At 39.9% G+C, this 24,234-nt stretch overlaps 2 protein-coding genes and 1 long non-coding RNA gene across 7 annotated transcripts; 2 read left to right on the forward strand and 1 right to left on the reverse strand.

The window, feature by feature from the left end:
- Positions 1-34: 34 nt before the first annotated feature.
- On the forward strand, positions 35-2,893 carry LOC116612367 (39S ribosomal protein L41-A, mitochondrial). 2 transcript variants are annotated; one of them, XR_007313766.1, is made up of 5 exons: positions 35-222; positions 653-691; positions 1,197-1,261; positions 1,737-2,265; positions 2,474-2,893. XR_007313766.1 is itself a non-coding variant. In XM_032373028.2 (4 exons), exons 1-4 carry the CDS (start codon positions 135-137, stop codon positions 1,854-1,856), a joined length of 312 nt encoding a protein of 103 aa, XP_032228919.1. In that variant the 5' UTR covers positions 35-134; the 3' UTR covers positions 1,857-2,893. The 2 variants fall into 2 exon arrangements, 1 of the variants encoding a protein (XP_032228919.1); XM_032373028.2 differs by having other exon boundaries at positions 1,737-2,893.
- A 1,141-nt stretch (positions 2,894-4,034) lies between these two features.
- On the forward strand, positions 4,035-23,783 carry LOC5502910 (serine/threonine-protein kinase SIK1). Of its 4 annotated transcripts, none has more exons than XM_048732636.1 (10): positions 4,035-4,168; positions 17,005-17,143; positions 17,282-17,398; positions 17,566-17,629; positions 19,534-19,649; positions 19,760-19,805; positions 19,978-20,102; positions 20,822-20,945; positions 21,127-21,350; positions 21,602-23,783. In XM_048732636.1, the coding sequence occupies exons 1-10, from the start codon at positions 4,050-4,052 to the stop codon at positions 23,000-23,002; spliced, it is 2,475 nt and encodes an 824-aa protein (XP_048588593.1). In that variant the 5' UTR covers positions 4,035-4,049; the 3' UTR covers positions 23,003-23,783. The 4 variants fall into 4 exon arrangements, with proteins under 4 accessions (XP_048588593.1, XP_048588594.1, XP_048588592.1 ...); XM_048732637.1 differs by lacking the exon at positions 4,035-4,168 and adding an exon at positions 7,046-7,234; XM_048732635.1 differs by lacking the exon at positions 4,035-4,168 and adding an exon at positions 10,006-10,136.
- On the reverse strand, positions 7,484-10,666 carry LOC116610366. Its single transcript, XR_004293339.2, has 2 exons — positions 10,505-10,666; positions 7,484-10,126 (listed from the first exon to the last, which is right to left on the reverse strand). It is a non-coding gene; the product is annotated as an uncharacterized LOC116610366 (long non-coding RNA).
- Positions 23,784-24,234: the final 451 nt, after the last annotated feature.

Consider the following 24,234-nt stretch of genomic DNA (forward strand, 5'->3'; position numbering starts at 1 on the left):
ATTTCGTTGGGTTTCCTGTTTTTCTAGAAGGCGCGGTACCTCTGCTTCGCCATTGTGGATAGGAAAGAACATGGAACTTATAGCTTTAGTTTGCTGCTGATTACAAATCGTGTGTTGGGGTATAACACTTCACCATGCCGCTAAATGTGATCCGGGGCATCATACGGGGTGCTACACGAGGCGTGCTGACCGGGAAGAAGGGCAACAAAAACTTTTATAAAGGTACTTCCAATCGCAGTGTGTCTAGTAACTGAGTTAGTCTTTAGTTAATCTTGCTGGAAATAGTAATTAATTAATTCAACAGCTACTTAAGTGAGTAATTTCAAAAAAGCTTTATAAATGGTCATAACAGTTTTAGACACTTGAAATTGTTACTGAAATGCAAATGTCAGATTAGCCAGAGTAGTCAGTTAAGATCTCTGTCACTGAGGCAAAATTATGACAAAATTACTAGACTGATATTTTTAGACTGATAGTGGAGATCGCATAATGGTAATAAATGAGCCAGATTATTTTAAATGACTTATTTTATGATTGAATTATGACTGGAGGAGAGTGCTCTGGTTTATATTGGCTATAACCCTGGGATGATGATGATGATGATGATGATTATGATGCCAATAGTTCTGTTGACATGTGCCTCATTTTCCAGGACGAGGCGTGAGACCACCAGGATTCCATACTAGAAGAGGTATATGAGCTGACATTGATCAGGGTTGTACTTTATCCTCAGTCTGTATTTAAGAAACCATGGTAACGATAGTAGTCAAGTCATCCTGCTGATGCATTTGTTCTTAGTAGATAGCAAACCCGCACACCAACTGATAGTACCTTGCAATCAAATAACACACCTTTTGGTTCTTGTGCAAGTGTTTGTGTTATTGTCCAGGGGAGGACATAAGTATGAGAGAGGGGGCCAACAGTTTGTTTAAAAACTTCACCTTTTTGGAGTAGAAAAAGTTGTGTAATGGCCTGGTGATGATTTGTTTTACTTACAGGTCCTGCTATCCATTGAAAATATGGTGTTTCTCTTTGTTCACTTTTATGAAGCTTTTGGTACTGTAGCACTGAAATGATATTATATAATTATTTGGTCAGCACTGATAATTGTTTTCCAGATTTTGCTTGCTATCCACTAATGACTACTAAAATGCTAAAAACGACATTTGTGTGTTTCTAATTATTCTTGTATTCAGGAGAATACAAGATTGTTCAAAGAAAGGTTCCAGAATTTATTGTGCCTGACCTTTCAGGATGTGATGTAAGTTAACATGCTCAACATTATAGGCCAAAGGTCTATTTCTCAAATAAAGTTGTTAAACTTTATTAAATGGAACTTTCAATCTCAGAAGATTTAACAAAGTCATAACATGAGAAACAACCATATAAATTAATCCCTGATTACAGCCAGGCAGACTGAGTCCACCATCACAGCTTTTTTTCTTTTTTTTCTTTAATTTCTTTCAAGGTTTTAATATTATAATTTATTTAATTTAATATTATAATTTAACTGAAGGGGCTACCCTGGAGAAAGGCAGTAAATAAATACACACTTGAATTGAGATATGTTAAGTGTTTTTTAAGTATTCAGGAAACTATACACACAAAAGGTACCCCTAAAATTGAGCCAACAAATCATTATCCTTTGTGTAAATTGGCCCATTGATTGTCACTCTTAACACACTATCTTAAATAATGTGTTCAGATCTCTGGCTGAGTTTTGTTTGTTATTTCAGCTTAAGCCGTATGTATCATACAAGGCTCCCAAGGTGGATACTCCTCCACTGACAGCTGAAGGCTTACTGGAACAAATCAAAGAGAATATCCATCTTCTTAGACACAGAGAGGTTCCATAGAATATACCCGGACTTAACACAGAGAGATTCCATAGAATGTACCCGGACTTAACACAGAGAGGTTCCATAGAATGTACCTGGACTTAACACAGAGAGGTTCCATAGAATGTACCCGGACTTAACACAGAGAGGTTCCATAGAATGTACCCGGACTTAACACAGAGAGGTTCCATAGAATGTACCTGGACTTAACATAGAGGGGTTCCATAGAATGTACCCGGACTTAACACAGAGAGGTTCCATAGAATGTACCCAGATTTAACACAGAGAGGTTCCATAAAATAACATGACTTAGCACAGAGAGGTTCCATAGAATGTACCCGGACTTAACACAGAGAGGTTCCATAGAATGTACCTGGATTTAACACAGAGAGGTTCCATAGAATGTACCCAGACTTAACACAGAGAGGTTCCATAGAATGCACCCAGACTTAACACAGAGAGGTTCCATAGAATGTACCCAGACTTAACACAGAGAGGTTCCATAGAATGTACCTGGACTTAACACAGAGAGGTTCCATAGAATGTACCCGGACTTAACACAGAGAGGTTCCATAGAATGTACCCAGATCTAACACAGAGAGGTTCCATAAAATAACATGACTTAGCACAGAGAGGTTCCATAGAATGTACCCAGACTTAACACAGAGAGGTTCCATAGAATGTACCCAGAGTTAACACAGAGAGGTTCCATAGAATGTACCCAGACTTAACACAGAGAGGTTCCATAGAATACACCTGGACTTAACACAGAGAGGTTCCATAGAATGTAAACTGTGTTATCACAGAGGCTCCATAGAATACCATGACTTAGCACAGAGAGGTTCCATAGAACATATTCTGACTTTAATACTGTTGTTTATGGATGGAGAAGAAACTCATCTTAATCACAGGAGGTTCATAGAACATACTCTGACTTTAATACTGTTGTTTATGGATGAAGAAGAAACTCATCTTAAACACACACGAGGTTCAACAAGCTGTTGTTTGCTCTGGATCTCAATTTATTGAAAATAAAGATACAAAATGCTTGTAAAGTTTTCACTTAGTAAATCGTGGCTTGAAGGGACCAACGTTTGATTTGGCGAATTGACAACATGCTGTGGTAACCTGTATTCTTCTCTAACTCCCTTGGAGGCAATAACAACATGCTGTAACAGTGTATGGTGAAAATGTGCCCTGTATGAGAAAGAAAAGCACTCATTTGTTACATGTGTAAGTGTAAGCTCTCTGCAAAGGTCCCAAACAGCGATAACAATTAAGTTTGGTTTCATCTAGAATTATTGATAATGGTACATCAAAGAATTTGTTAGGGGCTGACAGTAGCTAGCTTCTCTTTCTCATTTTTCTTGGTGCTCAAAGGCCTTTGGTAGCAGTGGGAGGCGGAGCGGTGCCTAACGTGGGGGGGGGGGGGGGGGTGTCCGCCTAGTCTTATACACCCAAAATGTCATTTGTTCAGAAGTGTAGCGACCCCTAACCCTCCCACCTCTCATCCCGTCGCTTTACTTGCGTGCAGTGTTAGGCCATGAGTAATGCTGACTGGGGGTAGTCTGGGGACGAGCCAAACGCTGCAAGGGAAACAGACATCTCAGCACTGCTTAACAAAACAAAATAAAAATGACAAAAAATAACGTTTAGGAAATATTTGAAATGTTTTAGATCAGATGCAAAAAATCAGATTCAAATTTAGTAATGATGTCATAATGACGTCACAATATCAGCCAGACAACGCGCCACACGGTCTGTGTCTATTGAATAAAGGAGCCTGGAGTTTTCCAACTAAGTGCTCCTCTTTCCTCCCATTACATATCAAATGGGATTGGGAGGACAGAATAGTCGAGATGGGCATTTCTAAAAAGACGCTCTATCGATGCCGGCATGCACTGCGCGCCGCGGGAATGCCTCACAAGCATTGAAAGATAAGTCGTACGTAAACCGCCTGACGTCATTTTGAGCAAGCGATTAATTTTCTGTCATCGTTAACCCAATCTCGCTATATTCTTATCGCTTACTTGGCCCCAAAGTACACAAAAGCGTCCAGTAAAAACTAGGTCAAATTCCTAATATTTAATCCACTGCCTTTACTTTTTACTTTACGGAGAATGCAAGGAAAAGCGTTCTCTTTATTTAGCCTCATGCCCACTGAGCCCCGTCCTGTATATTATTTGGAAGGATATCCAGTTTTATTTAGAAATGGTAGAACTGACAAGTGACATGGAGGGTTCAGCTCCCCGGAGAAAAAGACCAGCAAGGAACCCACTGTTTATGCAGGCCGTAACGCGGGTGATCCGTGAACGACGATTACTCGCCAGGTAAGTGCTGGTACTACAGACATTCAGACGTTGTACAGTTTTCCTTACGGATACACCGAAATGCTCATCGCAGGTGAGAGAGAAACAACCGCCTTTTTTTTCATTACATTACTTATATTCCTTTTTCTTTACATGTGCATAACGAGAATAATATTGAAATATAAGTAGTGTTAGTGATCAGAAAAACGTCGTTTCCACAATACCATATCCTGGACTTGCCAATTCTAGACTGTATTGTGAAACCTCGATATAAAGATATGGCAAGGGACGAAAATATTGCATCGTTATAATGTCAATAAAGGATTTCCCGCATGTCTTAAGAAATCAGTAGGGCTATAACCGAGAATATCGCTCCGAAATTTCACCTCATTTAAAAAAAAAGGTTATCAGTGCAAAGCAAATGACAAAGAGAAAATACGGTAGTAGTTCTTAGACACGAAAAAGGGGTGGGCGGACTGACTTTATTAGAGAGTTCATCAGACACAATGGCAACGTTTTGGAAGACGTGACAGAAAAATACTTTCACACTAAACGCTCAATTATAAACTAGTTTCGAAAAAAAATGAACATGTTATGGTTCCTGAATTAAAAAAAAAAAAATCAAGACAAGACTAGAACCTTTTCGCCGTCTGTGGATGAGACGCTGGCCCAGCAGTGCTGGCGCAGTTTGAACACCGTGTTGGGAGGTGCTGGCTGGTGCTGGCGAGTGTTGGTGAAATTTTGAGGGGATTTTTTGCCAGCACTTCGCCAGCATTTCCTTTGTCTGGTTCGCCAGCATTTCCTTTGTCTGGTTCGCCAGGATATCTTTTGTCTCGTAGTCAACCAAGCCAATCACAGCTTTGCTGGCTCAGATTGCATACGAACCAAATAATGTTGGCTCATTTGCATCGTTTCCATAGCGAAAATAGCTCGCGTCCAAATTATAATGCTGTTATTTCATTTACTTTGGAAAACACAAGTATAATGTCGAACACCAGTAATTGCCCAGCATGCTCAGCACACCGGCCTAACTTGGGTCCAGTCCCTCACCAGCATAGCCTACTGGCCCAGTAATGCTGGCGGGCGCGTGCGTCGTTGGGCCCAGTCTCTCATCAGCATAGCCTACTGGCCCAGTAATGCTGGCGGGCGCGTGCGCAGTTGGGCCCAGTCCCTCACCAGCATAGCCTACTGGCCCAGTAATGCTGGCGGGCGCGGGCGCAGTTGGGCCCAGTCCCTCACCAGCATAGCCTACTGGCCCAGTATTGCTGGCGGGCGCGTGCGCAGTTGGGCCCAGTCCCTCACCAGCATAGCCTACTGGCCCAGTAATGCTGGCGGGCGCGTGCGTCGTTGGGCCCAGTCTCTCATCAGCATAGCCTACTGGCCCAGTAATGCTGGCGGGCGCGTGCGCAGTTGGGCCCAGTCCCTCACCAGCATAGCCTACTGGCCCAGTAATGCTGGCGGGCGCGTGCGCAGTTGGGCCCAGTCTCTCACCAGCATAGCCTACTGGCCCAGTAATGCTGGCGGGCGCGTGCGCAGTTGGGCCCAGTCCCTCACCAGCATAGCCTACTGGCCCAGTAATGGTGGCGGGCGCGTGCGCAGTTTGCACAGGGCTTTATAAACTCCTTACGATCGCTTGTCCTCAACTTCAACTTTATTGTACATAAATACATTATTGTTTCTTTTATGTGCTCACCCGCTAATAGAACAGGCTAATCTAGGCGGTTCAGCTTAAATAATAGCTACAATAATAGTTACAATAATTTCAGAAATAACAAACACAGGACGAGCAAGACGAACAGGTACACAATGGGAGGAGTTTAGTTTTACGGTAGAGAGAAATGTTTGTTGGAGGAATATATCAAAGTTGTTCATTAGTCATAAAAACAGCATCCTACGTTGAAATTGGCCTATCGAGCTTGAATAGATTTGCTTATATGGTATGAACAATAGAGTAGTTTGTCCTCTGTCCTATGTTTATAACAAACAAACTGTTTACAATCATTACATAAACAACATGAGGAAAAAAACATTGGAGAAAACTTTAATTAAAATGGTTAAACTAAAGGAGTAAAGATAAAAAACCAAAAGGAATCTATAAACTGAGCAATGAAACCCGCGAAGCTTTTCGGATATAGTGCTTACACATTTTGTTACTAACAGAACAATAACAATAAAATGATAATTATTAGAATAAATATAAGTATTAGAATAAAGATGATGATATTGCGTGATAATGATTATGATAATGTTTTGATATGATGGTAATGGCAATGGTTTAACCCTTGAAAACATTAAGAGATGCATTTAAATTTCTTAGTATAATCAATTTCATTTTTTTCCTTCACGCGTCTCCGGTATCTCTGTTTTTCATTATAAGTTGTCCAATATTGAAAGCAGGATGTCGAATACGAAACTTAAGATACTTGGAGTTTTATGGAGTCATATTCACCCTAGGTGGATAAAAATAGTCTTGTGTGCAAAGATAGTGGGATAATGTTTATTTGGCTTGACGCGAAAAGTGTAACTTTTTACTCGACCCAGATCAAAAAGGTCAAGTTTCACAATATTTATAGCACGAGCCTAAACATCCGACACGATAGATTGAACGCATTCGAAAAATCAACCGTAGGAGCAAACTTAGTGCGGGTTTAGCCCTTCCGCACGATTCCACATACGTCTGGACCGTGCCTTTTGGGATTCAATAAAGAACACCCGCCGTATGGCTCGTTTGCGAGGTAAAGAAAGCGCTTGTTTGGGAACCAATTGGTAGACACGGCGTGTAGTGACGTCAGCGGTTTGACGTACTGTATTGTTATATTGAGAGACGGCCCTTGTGTAGGATCCGATGACGTCAATGCCCCTCTAATCATGCAGAAAGCTTGCGATATTGCCCTAAACTAAACCAACTTTAGCCGCGCTAAGGTGAACACAAGGCTACTTTCAGACGTATGAAAAGACTTCAAAAAACTCAAACTGGAATAATATTTTGAGTTAAAATATGGTGCACGATTCAAGGTCTCTCCTGGGTCCGGGTGGCTATTTTGGGAATTCGATTTCGAGTGGATGTAAGAAGCCCAATATTGGCCGGTAAGTAGTTTACAAATTATGCAATGATCACACTCTAAGCTCATTCTAGTATATCTTTTTCGCATTTCTGTTTTTTTTTTACAGGTAATATTTAGCTATATTTTAATAAATAATAACAAAACCACTCACAGGCAAAGAAGACTTGTAAACTTGCATGTTACAAATGTGATCATATATTGATGTTCTATATTGCCGATCTGCTAATATATCGACAAAGCGACCCAAAACCGCAAAAAAAAAAAACGAACATGATATAATGCCAATATAATTTTATAGATATTCCAATATTCCTTTGTCTTTCAAAAACTGTTACGGTATAAGCTCATACTGTTTTCGGATTGCTGCTGAACTTACGCCTGAGTCCTTCCCTTTCTCGAGAGATTTCGAAATATTCGGACGATTAACATTTCTATTGAAAAACACGGCGTGGACATTTTTGTTTACTCCCACCAACTGTGAAACTTCTTCTAGTACGTTGCTAATATCTATAGTTAATCTCAGTTCCTATAGAATCCTTTTGTCTGGGTTTCTTTAAGTCACGTGGGACCCTTGGACGTCATCTCTGATGCTGTGCCTGCGGGAGTCGCATCTTCCCGTGAGCATGCGCGGGGACTCCTGACTCACCAAAATAACGAATCGTGTGTGATACTTTTGTTCAAAAGTAAAACAAAACTTTAATATTCAGAAAATACAAATTCTTTGGTGGTAAAAAAACAAAATTAGAAAGTGACTTAGAGGAAAAAAACAGGTCTCACATAGAAGCGAATTTAAATTTTGCATTTTCATTAGAGGTGGCAACTTACCGGAATTCGTACACGCACAGTCGGGAAACGATAATGGGGAATAGAAGTATCGAGGAAGTGCGGGATTTTTTAGGTCAAAAAGTCCCGACGTAATCAATCGAACGTTCGGTAATCAAACAAAACGGAACTCTCGATTTTTTTTTTCTATCGAACATAATCGGGCGTTCGGAAATCGACCTTTTCTTCGACCGAATAAAATCAATCGGAAGTTTCGACCTCGGTTTGATTGATATCGTCAATCCAAGTTGACAAGCGATGCGCGCGCATTCAGCACGGAAGCCAGATACATGCTATATGTAGACTACCAGTTTGGTTTATCCAGGCCTTTCTCGGACGCCTTTCTCGGACTATTCTGCATGAGTTGTTTTTGTCATCATTATCATATAACTGTTCGAGTATTATTAAGTATTATTAATTTTGAATTCGATTGAATTCGGAAATTAAACTAACAATAATCGCGAACTAATCGGTTAAAGTTCGATTGTGTTCGATTAGCATTTTGTTGGGATTTGTTAAATTGATTACGCCAAGTTTTTCACTCGCTTGAATCCTGAGAACAAAGGACAAAATTTCAAAAGATTTTCCTTTTCTATGGATGTTCTATAAAGATTACGCCTGGCTATTTATGTTAAAAAATATATAAGTATGTTTAAGATGCTGCGAACTGCCGCCTGATAATCGCATTCATCTTCGTTCTTGCTTCCCCCAGACGCGACCGAGCTCTCTATTAAGACTCGTAAGTGACCGCGCATTTCATATCTGACGGGGAAGTAGCGGGTCAAACGGATTAGCGAGTAGTTTTCTTATAATCAAACATTAGTACAAAATTTTAGTACGATGACAAATATTAGGCTTGCATTCTGGTTGGGCATCCTTTCTACAAACGTGACGTCATATCTGGATGCCCTTATATGTTCCTCGGGGCAAATACTGTGTAGGCTTATCAACAAGTTCTAGAAATACCCCTTCAATGCTAGAAACAGGTTCAAAGAGCCCGCCATGTGCCGCCTGTGGTGTTTTTCCTATGATGCTTTTCAATTAGCGCAAATTGCTGTATCTGGTACAAAACACGTCGCACGTAAAACACTAAAAAGGCTCATATATTGCGGAACTACGGAAAGAGAATTTTTCTCCATATTACTTGGTCGGTTAACGGAACCATTCATCTATATCAGACTTTTTCTTTTTAAGAAAAGAAGGCCCTACCAGGACATATTTTAAACTCTTTATAGGAAAGGACGCACGAAATCTCTCACTAAGGATTGAAGGGGGTGTTTTAAGCCAAGAATGATAATCCAAGCTATTTTTTGAAAAAATCCCTAGGCATGCAGAATTTATTAAAGAGCACAACTATTAAAGTTTTTTTAATTTTTCTCATCAACAACAAAAAAATTGTTTTACCATTATTATCGTTAGTGACAAACTGCGTCTTTGAGGAAGTGGATACAAAATATAGACTCTGTGTTGTAGAATTTTCCTTAATTCAGCATGTTGCTTTATGATTCCATTGACTGGTGCGCGCGTACTGCAACAGTAAGGAAACGCTTACCACCAAAAAGCGGTATTTTCCTATTGAAGAACAACTAATACTTCACTTTTTTTATATAAAGTATAACCCTGCGCACCTATCTCTTAGCAAAGCCTAGCTTCGCGCCTGAAAGAATTTGAAAGAAATAGATAAGTAGAAATGCAGTGAGATCTCAGCCCGTGAGATTTTTAACAAAAAATTCCTTACATTGTGGTCCTAAAGACAATCTGTTGTCCAACTCTAGCGGTCTCTGCGTGTCCTATACTCACGGCGCCCGGTAAAACTTTTCAAGTCTTCAATAACGAGACATTAATTCGACTATCTGTGAATAAATGTCAGGAGTGAAAAGAATAGGGCAAAAATATCATCCTTCAAGCCTCCCACGCGTAGAATCACAACATTCAACTCCCACTCCTGCTGAAAACAGGAAAAGTTATCAAATGCTTGCGGAATACATCGGTTGCCCAGTACTTTGTTGTCTTTGCTTCACGCAGATTGGCTCTGGATCTCAGCCTCTAACTTACAAACTCGGCACCGAGACTTTAGCATTGGGCTGGAGCCCTATAATCAGGTAAAGAGGAAACACAAGGTTATCCGATAACCTTTTCTAAATTGATACGATTTTTTGAATAACGAAAAAACTATAACGATGTGTTTTAGACAAGTAGTAATGTATCAAAGTAAAAAATATTTTTTTCTGTCTCCCTAAATTAACTGGCATTCTCGTTATCGTAAAAACGCGAATGCCCGTGTGTTCTGGTTGCTCGAATAATATCGTAGTGTGCTCCATGCTTGCCATCATCGAATCAAGCGCAAAATACTCAACTCTCACAAAAACATCATTGTCTTCGTCAAGAGGCGACCTGTGACCCTCAAAGAAGCGTACTTATTCACGAGGGGTGATTTATGTGTGAGGTCTGGTAATTCTTGATTATTCACCTTGTGCGTGTGTGGTCGCACAGCCTTCGGCGGCTCCTCTGGACTGCACGATCATAACTTACAAGAGAACTGGAGTAATCACCTTTCTAAGTACCACGACGCCAAACGATGAAACCCTAAGAACACTTAGAAATCTAAAACAATCAACAATTCCTTCACGACCTTGATAGAATCACTAGTTGTATTTTCAATTAAAAATAAACATCGTAAAAGCATCAGCGGCTAAGCTGCCAAATGGAAAATATTATTGATTTGCTTGCTGTGTCAAAAGAATGGTCACTTCCAACCACCTTGCAAATTTCCATTCCTCAGAAGACATGACATAAGGCACGTATCAAGTTCATTTATTCGCCTACTTTTTTAATATTCTTTCGATGAAAACTGATTGCCAGGGTGTTTTATATAAATATGAAGAATTTCCATTGTGAGAGCATGACCAAACAAACATGTCCTACGACATTAATGTCATTAAGTCGACGATAAATTCATTTTGATTATTATGCCTCTATTTGCTAATTGCTGTGAGGCAATATTCAGTTATTAACGCATAGAAATCTTAACAATAATAACAATAACAACACCATTAATAATAATGATAATAATAATAATAATAATAATAATAATAATAATAATAATAATAATAATAATAATAATAATAATAATAATAATAATAATAATAATAATAATAATAATGGCTATGATAATATAATATAAAATAGATATATCCATGGCCTAAACAGAAAACCTTTCCATCTGCGTTTAAGTCACATGAGGTATTTTCATTCAAATATTGTTACTGATGTATTGAAAAAGGAAATCGTGATCTGAACAGTGAAACGAGCTGTTGATATAACAATATGATGCTACAGAGATACAAAGAAAACATCTATCGAAAACCAGCGGCATATAGTTCCGGCCGTAATTTTTGGGATATTAGAAATACATTTGTCATTTGTTGCCAGTGAGAGAGTTTTGTTTCAAATTTAACAAAGCGTTTTATGTCCGAAATATCCGGTCTAATTTTCGGACAGTCACGTGAGGCCGAGAAAGATACAGGGTTATTGATGCGGTTGTTAGCCACAGTGTGACCCTGTGCTTCTATCTAGTAGTTTATCCCTTTGTTTCTATTTCCTTTTTAAAAATCAGCTTTGCCATACACTTTTCGCTGTAGCGAACTTCAGTCGGGTATCATTCGTGCGGTTCGGGCGATTACCGCTATTAATCGTGTCACTTCCGTTTTATGGCCGTTTTCTCGTAAAGAGCGTTGGCTGTCATGATAACGTCGTGTGATTTCCGCTATCAAGCTCTTGTCGCGTTTCTTCGGCTATCAGTCGTGATCTGAATCTATTTTTGCTTTTCTTCGTGACAGTTCCTATACACTGCTTTTATCTTATAAGAAAAAAAACAGTTTAAGGCTGAGTTCGTTCTTACGAATGTTCTTGCATTTCAGTGGATCGCAGCCTAGATACAATAACAAAACGGAAAGGCGCACAAATGAAAAATGACAATAGTATTTCAGGTCGCTTGTATGAACACCATCTGACATTCCGCTGTCGCTGATCTGCTTTTTGAGCCACGGCATGTTCTCAGCATGTTCTTAGAACTTGGTGAAATCTCAGGCAGGACGTTCTTATAAAACGTATAACAAAAAGAATGTATCGTGACCGCCAGTGTACTCTGTTCCGTGAAGAAATGCACCCGTTCGTGATTCGTCGACCTTTTGACAAGTACGCACTGAAGCACGCATCAAATACGGCGCGGCGACCTCGACTGACGAGAGGACGAGAACGATCGCGCTATTGACTCGCGGTAGCCTCTAGGCCAGAACGCGTTCAGACAAGAAGTCACGTTTGTAAAGGAGCTGTAACATGCCAGGTAGACACGCACACGTAATTCAGGTGGGATTTGTTTATGCGGGCTATAAGCGGAAGGAGAATGGAGCAGCCGTGAGTTGGAGTGGTAATGTTGTCATTAAGGATTTTATTTCCGATACAAAACTCACTGAGCGGAAATTCAAAGCCGCATATACCTCTCTGCAAGGTTAGTAAATGAGTGTAAATACCCGTATTTATTTAAATATGAAAATTCCATATAAGGCTAGGCGGATGTTGCTCATATTTTTGACGGTTCAATCGAGGAGATTTCGCATTTTCATTGTATATAGTTTATTTCAATAGTACTAAATTAGTAGAAATTAATATAAAATCTCAATTATTGCAGCATGCAGTGAAGGAATATTGTCTTTCGTGATTTGTTATGACTATCTTCTCATCTCGACAGTGTCTAACAGTGATGTTAGGTGTGGATGGTATTGAACGGCTAACAGTTTTTCTTTTACGACCATTTAGATATCAAACCGCCATCACGTTAAACATTACCCCGGGTACCAGTCTCCCCTCGCCCTCAACTTTGGCTTAGGGTGTGAACGAGTATATTCTTTGAGAACTAGGATTTTTCATTGTAATTTCGGATGATGTTTTCGATAAGCAAAAAGACTCGATGGCTTTGCCATACTTGTTTTTGAATAACCGAACTCCCGTCCTCTCCCCTCACAGTGACTACGCTTCCTGATGTTTTAATGTTTCTATAGAGAAATTAGCCTGAAGGTGGTTCCAAAGCAATTAGCATAACTAGATACGTTTGTTCGCTTGTACGCTGATTGATGGCCTCTTCACGTTTGATGAAGAAAAGCACCAGCTTTCGGGTGATTCATAAAAACCTTTAGCAACGTTAGTACCTCGTGTTCCGCCTTACAAGGCAAGAAATCCTAGCAAGTACAAGCAAAGTAAGTCAGCAAGCAAAGTAAGTAAGCAAGCAAAGTAAGTAAGCAAGCAAAGTAAGTCAGCAAGCAAAGTAAGTAAGCAAGCAAAGTAAGTCAGCAAGAAAAGTATGTCAGCAAGCAAAGTAAGTAAGCAAGCAAAGTAAGTAAGCAAGCAAAGTAAGTAAGCAAGCAAAGTAAGTTCGCCCAAATACTTTATCGTTTGGGTGATAACTCTCTGTTCAGCAGGGCAGCTTATTACATAACTTGTTTAGGGCTGGCTGTCAAGGTAACACATCTTTTCTATGGTATATTGATGTTCATTTTATAACATACATTTAAGCACTCATTCCTCATAGGAACGGCTAGTTGTTTTTAGAGGCTATCTAGGAATTTCTTCATTTCTCTGTGAAAATCTGTTTTTAAATTCACTGTCCAAATCAGCCGGGGCCCCTGATCTCGCTGTTAGAGCCCTTTATCAGACGATTGGAATGTTACTCTGTTTCACTGTTCAATGGATATTTGCAATGAGGCTTTGTTAACCGATGCTGAGCTATGCTTTTAACATTCTAAAAAATTGAATTAAATCTAAGGCTAATAAAGCGTATTTTGCGGAAATTTATTATTTTAACTTAAAAGCGACCACTATTTCCGTCTCGGTTAATTTCCACTAAGCCAACCAAGATAACTCGAAAAACACGAAAATTCAGGTCATCTAAACGAACTCCTTTACTTTATAAATGAGTCATTTGAACAGGTGACTCCGGTACTTCCCTAGTCCGTAGTGGTTCCCAGCGTCAACATGCCCTCGAGCCCTTTACTGTCTGTACCACACATTTCGCGATTTAAAGGGGCATTACTTGATTTCCCCTTTTTGATAGAACCAAACTTATAGTATCACTAAAATTGTTCTATTGTCGTTGCCTCACTCTTTTTTCGCGATATTTTGAGAATTGCGAATTTTGCTGAAATAATGCGCGAACATTTCATCTTAATAAATAAGGCGGTGAGTCACGTGACATTCCGCAAGGTGTTCATTTAACATGACACAGCGATCTAGCGAAACCTGGACATAGCAGCTAAATACTGAACAACCGGAAAATGGTCTCACGTGTTATGACGTTTGTCACGCAATGCGCCCGAGGTTGACAAGTTGCGTGACTGATCGTGATGGATAAGAAGGCAAATTAAGGCAAAGGAAAAAGATAGTACTATGTATGGCTGTTCGATCGGTAAACTCACGTGTAAAAGACATGCTGCTATTATAACACTTTTACGTGCGCTTTGATATTTGTACACTGCCGCCGGGAAAATTAGACCCTGTTTCTTATCCAATATATATTAAATCTATCACTGTGAGAATGTCTTATTTACTTAAACAGGCATTGTGTGACGCGTTTATTAAAAGGTAATTAACATCATTGTATGAACCCCCCTTTTCCCCGTCCTCCAAACACAAGATAAAATACTGAGACCAGGAAAAAACGGTTGCCACATAGATTGGGTACTAAAGAATACAGGATAAACAATAAGGTAAGCGAGGTTTTTGCGCATCTAGTTTTCCATGTAGGCCACGCTAGTGTAAGGCTACGAGTCTATCAATCTTAAGAAGATGATCAAGTGAACCTTTAAGATACATGTGGGTAAGGGTTTTTCTTCCGCCTCTCCCTTAATGGTGAATAATCCGTGGCCCACGATAAACTCGTGACGTAGCCTATGGAGCCCCCGTCATGCGTACCCCCAACACTTTATAAAAAGCATTTAGAATACCGTTCAATATATCATAGCTTAGATAATAAAACAATAGACTCACACTTACTTTCTGACGCCTCTCTGAATTCATTAAGACTCATTCATTGAGAAAATTCGACGAAAGTATATACGTTTGTACGACGATAGGTAATATCTGACCATTTCCGCCCTCGCAGAGGTTAGATGCCGGCTCGGCAATTTCGACATTTCATACATCCATCAAAACATCTAATTTGAGTCGTTTAGGCTTCATGTTGTTCTCTTTTGTGCTAGACAAATATCGAAACGGTACGGTTCGCCGAAACAGGGAGCGTTCCCGCACAATGTTGAAAACAACAGTCGTTCCGCATGTACAATTTATATTTTGGTTGATTGACACTTGCAGAGTAGTCAGAGATTGCAAATGCCTTGGAAAGTAAAAAAAAAACGATAGATGTTTTACAAAAATAATAGATATCAAATCGCCCTTTAGTAATTCTAAGAATGCTGATTTGAACGTCTTTGTTATAAGCTCCTTTTGGCGGACGGCTTGTTCCGCGCATATCATTAGGTTTTCTGTATTTTCCCTCAGGGAACATCAACAAACACGACCGACGATTTTGTGCACGGAGTGCGACTTTTGCGATGCCGCTTTAAATTGTACATCGATAAGCTATGAAAACATTCATTTAATAGGAGTGCTTCGATATTTTTCATGCTTTGACCCTAATGATTGCTTGGTTTTGCGGACACTCACTTGAGAAGTCTGTGGGCTAAAGGTTTCTAGTGGATGTTTTCAACTTATGTTGCATTTGTTTTTCTTTGCCTGATAACTTGCCAAGTTTCTCATTGTGTTGAATTCTTACTATCTAAATGATCACTTAGTAACATGTACAGTACAGTCTTTTCAGTTTTGTTCTTGGTTCTGTCCACTCTTGGGAGATTGAGATTTAAACCAGTTTAATTAAACCACCTTTAGGCTGGTTTGAGTGCTGGTGTGAATGCTTTATTAGACCCGCTTTCACAAAAATGACTTAGCTAATTAATCTCTTTACCTTTTAAAAACAGAATTAATTTTTGCCAAGCTTACGCATCTTCGGTTTTTTTTTTCTTTCACTACAACGATAAATGATTTGTCCTTGGACTCACACATGAGCTAACTCTGTGAAATAGCACTCCCGAGAAAAGCAGTCCGAGAAAATCTATCAGCTCCAAGACTTTAAAAGAGCAAAGAGTTCAAGGGTTGGAAAATGAAAAGTTTTTTGTATATTTGATATTCTCATCACCCCCTCCCCCTAAGAATGATCTAAAACGTAAATGTGGAGTAAAAAAAGTCGAGAAAAATACTGCATCGACAGATATAAAATGGCTGATTTATTGATGTTTGAATTATTGTTTTTACCCTTTGTCTCAGCGCTAAAACTAATCATCCTTCAAAGCCATACTTCCCTCAAGGTTACAAGCCGTAAAAACTCAAATTGACGCTGTCAATTCGGTGCCAGTGGTGATAAAGTAGTCCATTCGTTAAAAGACAAAAAGAGATCATATCAGCAGCAGCGTAGCGAGTCGGTGAATAATTATAATCATCAATATGCATTTCACGCACAAAACAACAGCTTTCTATACAAGTAAAAGCCACGAGTGTAATTAGAACTTTTTGAACAATGTTTTAAACAGCACACAAAAGTGTACACGCTCGTTCAATCAGGTCGGCTAGCTATTACTGTGCGTTGTTTTCGCCTGCAAATAGCAAATAAAGCAGGAATCCGGCAAAATCTCATTGTCTCGTGCCCACGTCACACCGTCCTCAGCAGAGATGGCTCATCCGTTACCCCTGGCAACGTTACGCTCTCGCGGCGACTCATTACGTGCAATGACGTCACGGGGGAATATAACATATGTAAAGCATGCGTGTATGACCGGCTAAGGACTATGTGTCATTATTATCGCAAATAATTTGTTCTCTTAGGAGTTTTCCTCGGTTCTGAGGGCGCTTATCCTTTTTTCGCAGCCAAGATTCATACCGTACTGCAATGGGAATGGACCGCTCTAAAGCTATTCGGGTTGGTTTCTACGAGATCGACAAGACTATTGGCAAAGGGAACTTCTCCGTTGTCAAACTCGCTCGCCATCGTATCACCAAAAGCCAGGTAAAACCTTGCTTATGTACTGCAGAATGGGATAGAGCAAACCATTGCAGATTTGGTCTGGGAATACTTCTCCAGACGGTGTGTTGACGGCTGTGCTGGATGCGAATTTACACCCGAGGCTTTTCGTTTCCTTTGTAGGTCGCCATCAAAATAATAGACAAGACACAACTTAACGAGATGAACTTAAAGAAAATTTACCGCGAAGTCCAGATCATGAAATTACTTCAACACCCTCATATTGTAAAGCTGTATCAGGTTGGTATTCTAGAGATTTTTTTTGCAATTTTCTCGGCGTAATCTACTCGTGCACTGTTGCTGCAAGAGTATGCACAGTGCTTGTTTGTACATTGAAATGATCATCATAGTTTGAGCTCTACGAAAGCCGAAACGGTTAATTCTCACTCGTATCACGTCTCCTATAGGTGATGGAAACGAAAAACATGTTATATTTGGTCACGGATTATGCAAACAACGGAGAAATGTTTGGTAAGTAACTCGGTCGTTTTGAGAACGCAAAACGTGGGGTTATTACGGGAAGACAAAGGGCCGTGCGCTCGTTCTCATGACCTGTACTCAGGCAAGCAAAGCGTCTAAAATGAAATCCCTCTTATAAATCTATCATTGCAATCAATCATTCACTGCGAATTAGTTAGACTATTCCAAAGTCACCGCATGTGATTAAAAAACGAGGAACCCTTTTGAGTGCTAGAACTTACTACAAAATGGCCTTCTCTGGTTATGCGGTGTGGAAATGGCTCGCTCGCTACAGAAAACAATTCTGTGTTGTTCCAAATAACGTTTTCTTCTTCTGTCGGAGTTTTGCCACTCAAAATAATTGCTGTTTGCCAAGGAATATGCCGAGATAATTTATATAAGTAACCGAATTATTTTTGTTCGTTTTAAAACTTAGTGAAAATCCAAAGGCAAACACCGTTGTTGTTGATTCTTTTGTTGTTTTGATGAAGCCCCCAATGGTGCTCTGAGACCATGAGACACGACCCAAAAACTGCGTCAGAGCCTTATCCGTCCGGCGTCTTTATCGTGTCCGGGCATAAAGGAACCGATCACAGATTAACGATAATATAAAAATCATTGTACAGTTTATAAATTGTGTTTTCCCTTTTTTGTCACATGATCTGTTGGCACAAAATTGGTGTTCTAGAAGTTCATATCCCCGGGGTGATGCGATCGTATGTTCTGAGAACCTCTCCATGAATATTAAATCTAGAGTATACGAAATCATTTCAGTATCGCTGCGCCACTGTTTGAAGCTATCGTTTCTAGAATTTTTCATTTTGAAATAAAGACTGACGTAGTTGGATACGTTTTGTTTTAAAACACTCCAAAAATTTCGCAAAAAAATCGGTGAATCTAAATGGACGATATTAGCAGACAAATCGCTTACTATGCTTACCAATATTAAAATTAAACTTTTTTCCGCGATTAACTATGGAATAAGACGTTTATAACCTCTGAAAATAGGAGTCCCGTGTAGGTGGATTGCTCTTTTTCCCTAGTGATAAACAGTTTATCTTATGATGGTATCAGGGAAGCATTAGGAAGCTATCATATCTTCCTTATTTGCACTTCAAATAAAGTTTCCTCATTTCTGAATGTTTCAGGCGATTATAGAATATTGTTTTTATCTTTGGAAAGACTCTTCTAGATTATGTTCCCCATCAATATAAAACAATAAGCATGGAATTAATATAATTTTATACCGTTTCGTTCACTATTGCTCAAGCTAAATGAGTTCCCTGGAGCAAGTTGTCAAAAACTGAGAAGGTTCAATATGTGCATAATAATAAAAATACTCCATTTTGCCATAGCTTTTGAAAACACATCTGATGACATGTAGTCAAGATGTTTTTAGCAAAAAAAATCAGTAGTGGTCTAAGTGATGTAAACATCCAACTTCTAGAGAGCTCCAGTCTAACATTATGAACTCAAAGACAAATATATTAACAGGTTTGCTGTCTTTACCAATACCATACCATAACCAGCTACAAGAGGTTATAGGAACCAGTTTTTAATTGATAGCCTAAAATTTGGAAATTTATGTGTTTTGTTTGGATAGATAATCAATTCAGTCAGTCTGAAAAAAAAAAATAAACTATGACATAAATCTGTTTGTGTGTTTTTTATCAGTATTTTCTTGATGATGGTAGTAGTTTTGGTTTTGATTGGTCTAAGGTCAGATGAAGAATTTGAAAGTCCAGATTGACATCCTCCAAAAACCAGTTCCTCCTGTTTAAAGAGATTTTCATTATATTTAATGTGATACCAATCACATCTAATGATACAGTTATATTGAATACCCAACATTGATCCTTTTTATAGAAATTATCAATCACATTTTAACTGATTAGACTTATCTTTTTTTTTTACAGATTATTTAGCTCACCATGGAAGATTACCAGAGAAGGAAGCTCGGAAAAAATTTGTGCAGATTTTAAGTGCTGTCGACTACTGTCATAAAAGACATGTTGTACACAGAGACTTAAAGGTGAGGTTTCACAAATATAAAACTGGAAAAAAATTCAAGAAATCTTTCCCTACTAAAAAAAATCATTAACATTTTTTGCATATTGCTTAAAAAAATGTTTTGCATTTCAGGCAGAGAACTTACTTCTTGATCAGAACATGAATATAAAAATAGCAGGTATGCTATTATATAGTTGTTATGAACAGGAAGATTAGAGCTGTTAAATCTACCTCATAATGTTGTCAAAAAGCTCATAAATTACTGATGTTTGTCAAGAACAAACTACATTCAAATTAATCCTTTATTAGGCCTCTTCAACAGATCCATTGTATCCTTTGTTCTTCACTAGATTTTGGATTTGGAAATTATTACAAGCCTGGGAACCCACTAAACACTTGGTGTGGAAGCCCACCCTATGCAGCACCTGAGGTGTTTGAGGGGAAAATATATGACGGACCGCAGTTGGATATCTGGGTGAGTAAAAAATATTTGTGCATAAACATGTCTATCTTTAGGTCCATACCCAAGATTTTACTTTGGGGGGGGGGGGGGGAGGGGTACGAAATCCAAAAAAGTGGGCCTAATTTTTTTTTTTTTTGGAGGGGGGGGGGGGGGGGAGAGGGCATGAGTTTCTGATAAGGATCTGACCACCCCTGAAAGAACCAAAAAGGGGAAGGATTGTTTATGCCATTGCAGTATCTACACAGGACATTTATTTTTTGGATTTGGCTAAAAAAAGTTTCACTATCTAATTCGCTTATGCTTTATAGTTTTGTCTAGAAATAGCACATCTATTGCGAACCGAAAGTGGACTTTTGGCCGTTGTGTGTGTGTGGGGGGGGAGGGGGTGGTGGGGTGCAAGTGTACAGGCCTGCTCTTACATTACATTTCTTTTTGTCTGGAAAGATACTTCCTCAATTGTTCTATGTTATCTTTCGAAAAAGTATTTGAATTGATGACTAATCGATGTCTTTTTTCTACTCATAATTTCATTTGTTTCAAAGCTCTAGAGGGTTATGTTTTCACACTCACTTTTAAAAAGTTCGCCATCTTTCACAGCCACCAACAATGTCCAATTCCTGCAAACTAAAAATAATATTTTATGACGAGTTTGAAAGTACAAAAGAACTGCATATGGCCTTTGAAATGTTTTCTGCTGTATAAATTGACAATATTGGTTTTGTTCTTTTCAGAGTCTGGGTGTTGTGCTATATGTCCTTGTGTGCGGCGCTCTTCCATTTGACGGTTCTACGCTGCAAGCTTTAAGAGACAGAGTACTGGAAGGGAAATTCAGGATACCATTCTTTATGTCTACAGGTATACATAGCAATAATACTACGGAAAAACTTTTGATGTTGACCTGTCATGTAAGCCGCCATGTTGTTTTTATAAGGTTGCCGCTGCCCTACAGCAACGCCTTTGATATCACCTTGTGATAGGTCGATCTCCTTTTCAAAATACTTTCCTTTACATTTTTCTTTTTTTTTTTTTTTTGCAGAATGCGAACACCTTATAAGGCACATGCTGGTAAAAGATCCTAACCAGAGATACACCATCGAGCAAATTCAAAAGCATAAATGGCTGCAGGCGGCAGATTCGCAAAAGATCTCCGAGATTGAGCAGAGTATGCGGGAGTTTGAGAAGATCTCGATGGAGGATTACAATGAGCAAGCTCTGGAGCTCATGAAGGGACTTGGGATTGACATCAAGCGAACGAAAAAGGTAAAAATGATAACAAATATGCCACGAGCCGTCAGATACAGCTATTATGGACTCCTGTAGAAATATAGACCCGCTTTTGTCCCCATTAGGCAAGTGGCACCCGCCTTCATTCCTAAACGCAGATGCCGAGAGACAGGTCATAAAGACTTGGCCCGGAACATTTTTTTAATCATATTCATTTGTGCTTGGTGAAGCCTTAACAGTGAGTAATTTATTGATAAAGAGATTTTAATGATATTTTTTCCTTTCAGGCTCTTGATGACAATACCTTCGACCACCACACAGCTATTTATTACCTACTCGTCGACAGATTGCGCCTACACCGCGCAAGCTACCCTGCAGAAGAACAATGCGAGACCAAGTTGCGCCGGCCTAGCGGAATCGCCGAGGCAGCGGTCGTACGCAATAATATCGAGAAGGGTACTACACTACAGGAAACCTACCCTGTACGGCAAGTCGCAAGCGTGCAACCGCGGAGACCGTACTTACCTTTACAAATTGCTATAAATGAACTCCATGATCGCATCCCTACTCCGCCTGAGATACGGCGAGAGATTGCGAATCAGTGTCTACGGGAAATGTCGCCAGTTCGCGAAGAGAGCTTTAAGATGAGGTGTAGCGCGCCTCGGGAGGCGGGGCCAGGCATAGACATTAATGCGACTAAGGCGATCCTTGACGCGCAGAGGATGGAGAGTGACGAGGAGGATCAGGAGATCAAGGCTGCATTGAGTCAGGTCGAACAACAATCTCAAGAGAAACCTAAGATAAGGCGCCATACGGTGCACACGGCGCCTAAGGGTGGGCTGGAGGTACCGGCCGGACATCCTCTTCTTCGTGCGCAGGCGTCAACTGGGGGGATCCCTCCCGGAATTGCAGGGTTCACCTTTACACCGCAGGTTCTCGTGTCGTCGCCTAGTACCCAGGCTCTACCGACATCGGTTTCCGGACCTCATTTACCAATGCGTGATACGCAGGCTCCGAGTTATCACCCGACGCATCCGTCGTTGACCCGACGTGCTTCCGACGGCAACGCGGTCATTCCCGTCATGCAGCAAACCCTTAAAGAGAACTCTACGCTAAAACGCATTCGACAACTACAACAGGAGCATCTTAAACTACAAGAACAATATCAGAAATCACTATCACCGTCTGAACTCCGACAACAACAAGCACTTCACGCTGATTATAAACAGCGATACAATCAAATGCGTAAAGAACTTCAGAGACAATACGAGAGACTTATGTCTGATAACGAGCAGGTGGAAAGTCTTCCCGAGGAGAAGTTGATGAACGATATGAGCGAGGTGCCCCGGGTCCCGACCCTTATCGAGGAGAGTTCTGCTTTACATTTTCCACTGCATCACCCTGAAAACGATGCGCCATCACTACCGCATAACCCGTTGTTGAACCAGTTTCAGCAATTGCACATTGACAATAACTGCCGGCATAACCCCATTCGTAGAATGCCGTGCATGAAACAAAACCCTCATAAGCAGGTATTTAGGACTTCTTCGTACAAAAAGGCGCAAATGTACGGTTTATTACCGCCGCTAGAATGTGAGATTACCAACACCCCCACGACACTTGCAGGGCAAGGGCGAATTGAGCAACACACTGAATCAGCCCAAGCGCAATCGGTAGCTGCACTTTAAACACTTTTGACGGCAGTTAATGGATTGACAGTTGCTACGGCGACTGAAGTTTTGCAGTGCGCCTCTTGCCATAAAATGGCTGGAAATTATTCGTTGTCGCACGAACGTCTTCGTTTGCTTTTCGTACGTGTGGGGATAACGCTGGAAAAGATATTTTGAGGGGATAAAACAATATTTCGCTTTTTTAAGAGATTTGAGCAGATTTTTGTACGTATAAACACGACGTTCATTTTAAAAGTTTGAGAGTTAAATGGTGAGAATTCCTCTATAAAAGAAACAAATTTATTTAATCGATGAAATTTTTATTTTTGTTCATAGAATATCAAAACACAACTTTCTTCTTATGAAAATATCATCAGAAGATTAAAATAATTAAATAAATATTATTTAGATTATAAAAAATACAATCGAATAACACATGTAACTAACATACAGGCGCTGATCCGGGATACTGAAATATCCGGGATATTGAAAGTTTGGCCTGTTTACGAAAAAAGCGCTGAACACAGCGCGAAGCAAAGAACTCATACTTAACTTACTAACTAACTTTTGACCTGTCTACGTAAACAGGTTTAAATAGGCCTGGCTCCGCGCCTGACATAGATGTCATTGTAGGTCGTCCGGCTCATTGACACAAATCCAGTAAATCATTGCTCAATCTTGTTGAACTAAGACTCAGTCAGTGCAGTCGAACCGTAGAATGAAAGCGCAGTACGTATCGTATAATGTAACATGGCTACAACGAGTAACAACATATCAAATAAAGTATGTTAAATATTGACTGTGTGGTGCATAAGACATAACCATGTCTCTGTTTGACAGGAATGTTTCCCTGTATCATACATCCAAGACGGCCCGCCGATTTGGTGGATGGAAAAATAACCCTTGCTAAATCAGCCAATCAGAGCGCGCGTACTTACGTAACCATTTAATAGAGAACATTATTTTCAACTTCGAAATTATCAAAGTTAATGTTATGTCTCTGCTGTTACGCTATTTACGGAGCTCTGCACTTGACGTGGTCAAGCTGAAATGTTGGACCAGGTACGCGCCATAGATATTGCGGCGCCTTCATTTTAAGGACCGTCAAATACTATTCTTTGTCAATATTATACCTATGCGCACCTCACCCTCTTAGATATTGCGGCGCCTTCTTTTTAAGGACCGTCAAATACTATTCTTAGTCAATATTATACCTATGCGCACCCCAGCCCCTTAGATAGCGCGGGTCC

The sequence above is a fragment of the Nematostella vectensis genome, chromosome 9, assembly GCF_932526225.1.
Source record: "Nematostella vectensis chromosome 9, jaNemVect1.1, whole genome shotgun sequence".
In the NCBI taxonomy this organism is placed as follows: domain Eukaryota; kingdom Metazoa; phylum Cnidaria; class Anthozoa; order Actiniaria; family Edwardsiidae; genus Nematostella; species Nematostella vectensis.

Excerpts from the sequence above, each read along its gene's own strand:
- LOC116612367 (XM_032373028.2), top strand. The coding sequence starts at position 135 with ATGCCGCTAAATGTGATCCGGGGCATCATACGGGGTGCTACACGAGGC. Across the intron at positions 223-652 it reads CAACAAAAACTTTTATAAAG|GACGAGGCGTGAGACCACCA; the intron begins GTACTTCCAATC and ends CTCATTTTCCAG. Across the intron at positions 692-1,196 it reads AGGATTCCATACTAGAAGAG|GAGAATACAAGATTGTTCAA; the intron begins GTATATGAGCTG and ends TCTTGTATTCAG.
- LOC5502910 (XM_048732635.1), top strand. The coding sequence starts at position 10,006 with ATGCTTGCGGAATACATCGGTTGCCCAGTACTTTGTTGTCTTTGCTTC. Across the intron at positions 10,137-17,004 it reads GGCTGGAGCCCTATAATCAG|CCAAGATTCATACCGTACTG; the intron begins GTAAAGAGGAAA and ends CTTTTTTCGCAG. Across the intron at positions 19,806-19,977 it reads CATGAATATAAAAATAGCAG|ATTTTGGATTTGGAAATTAT; the intron begins GTATGCTATTAT and ends GTTCTTCACTAG.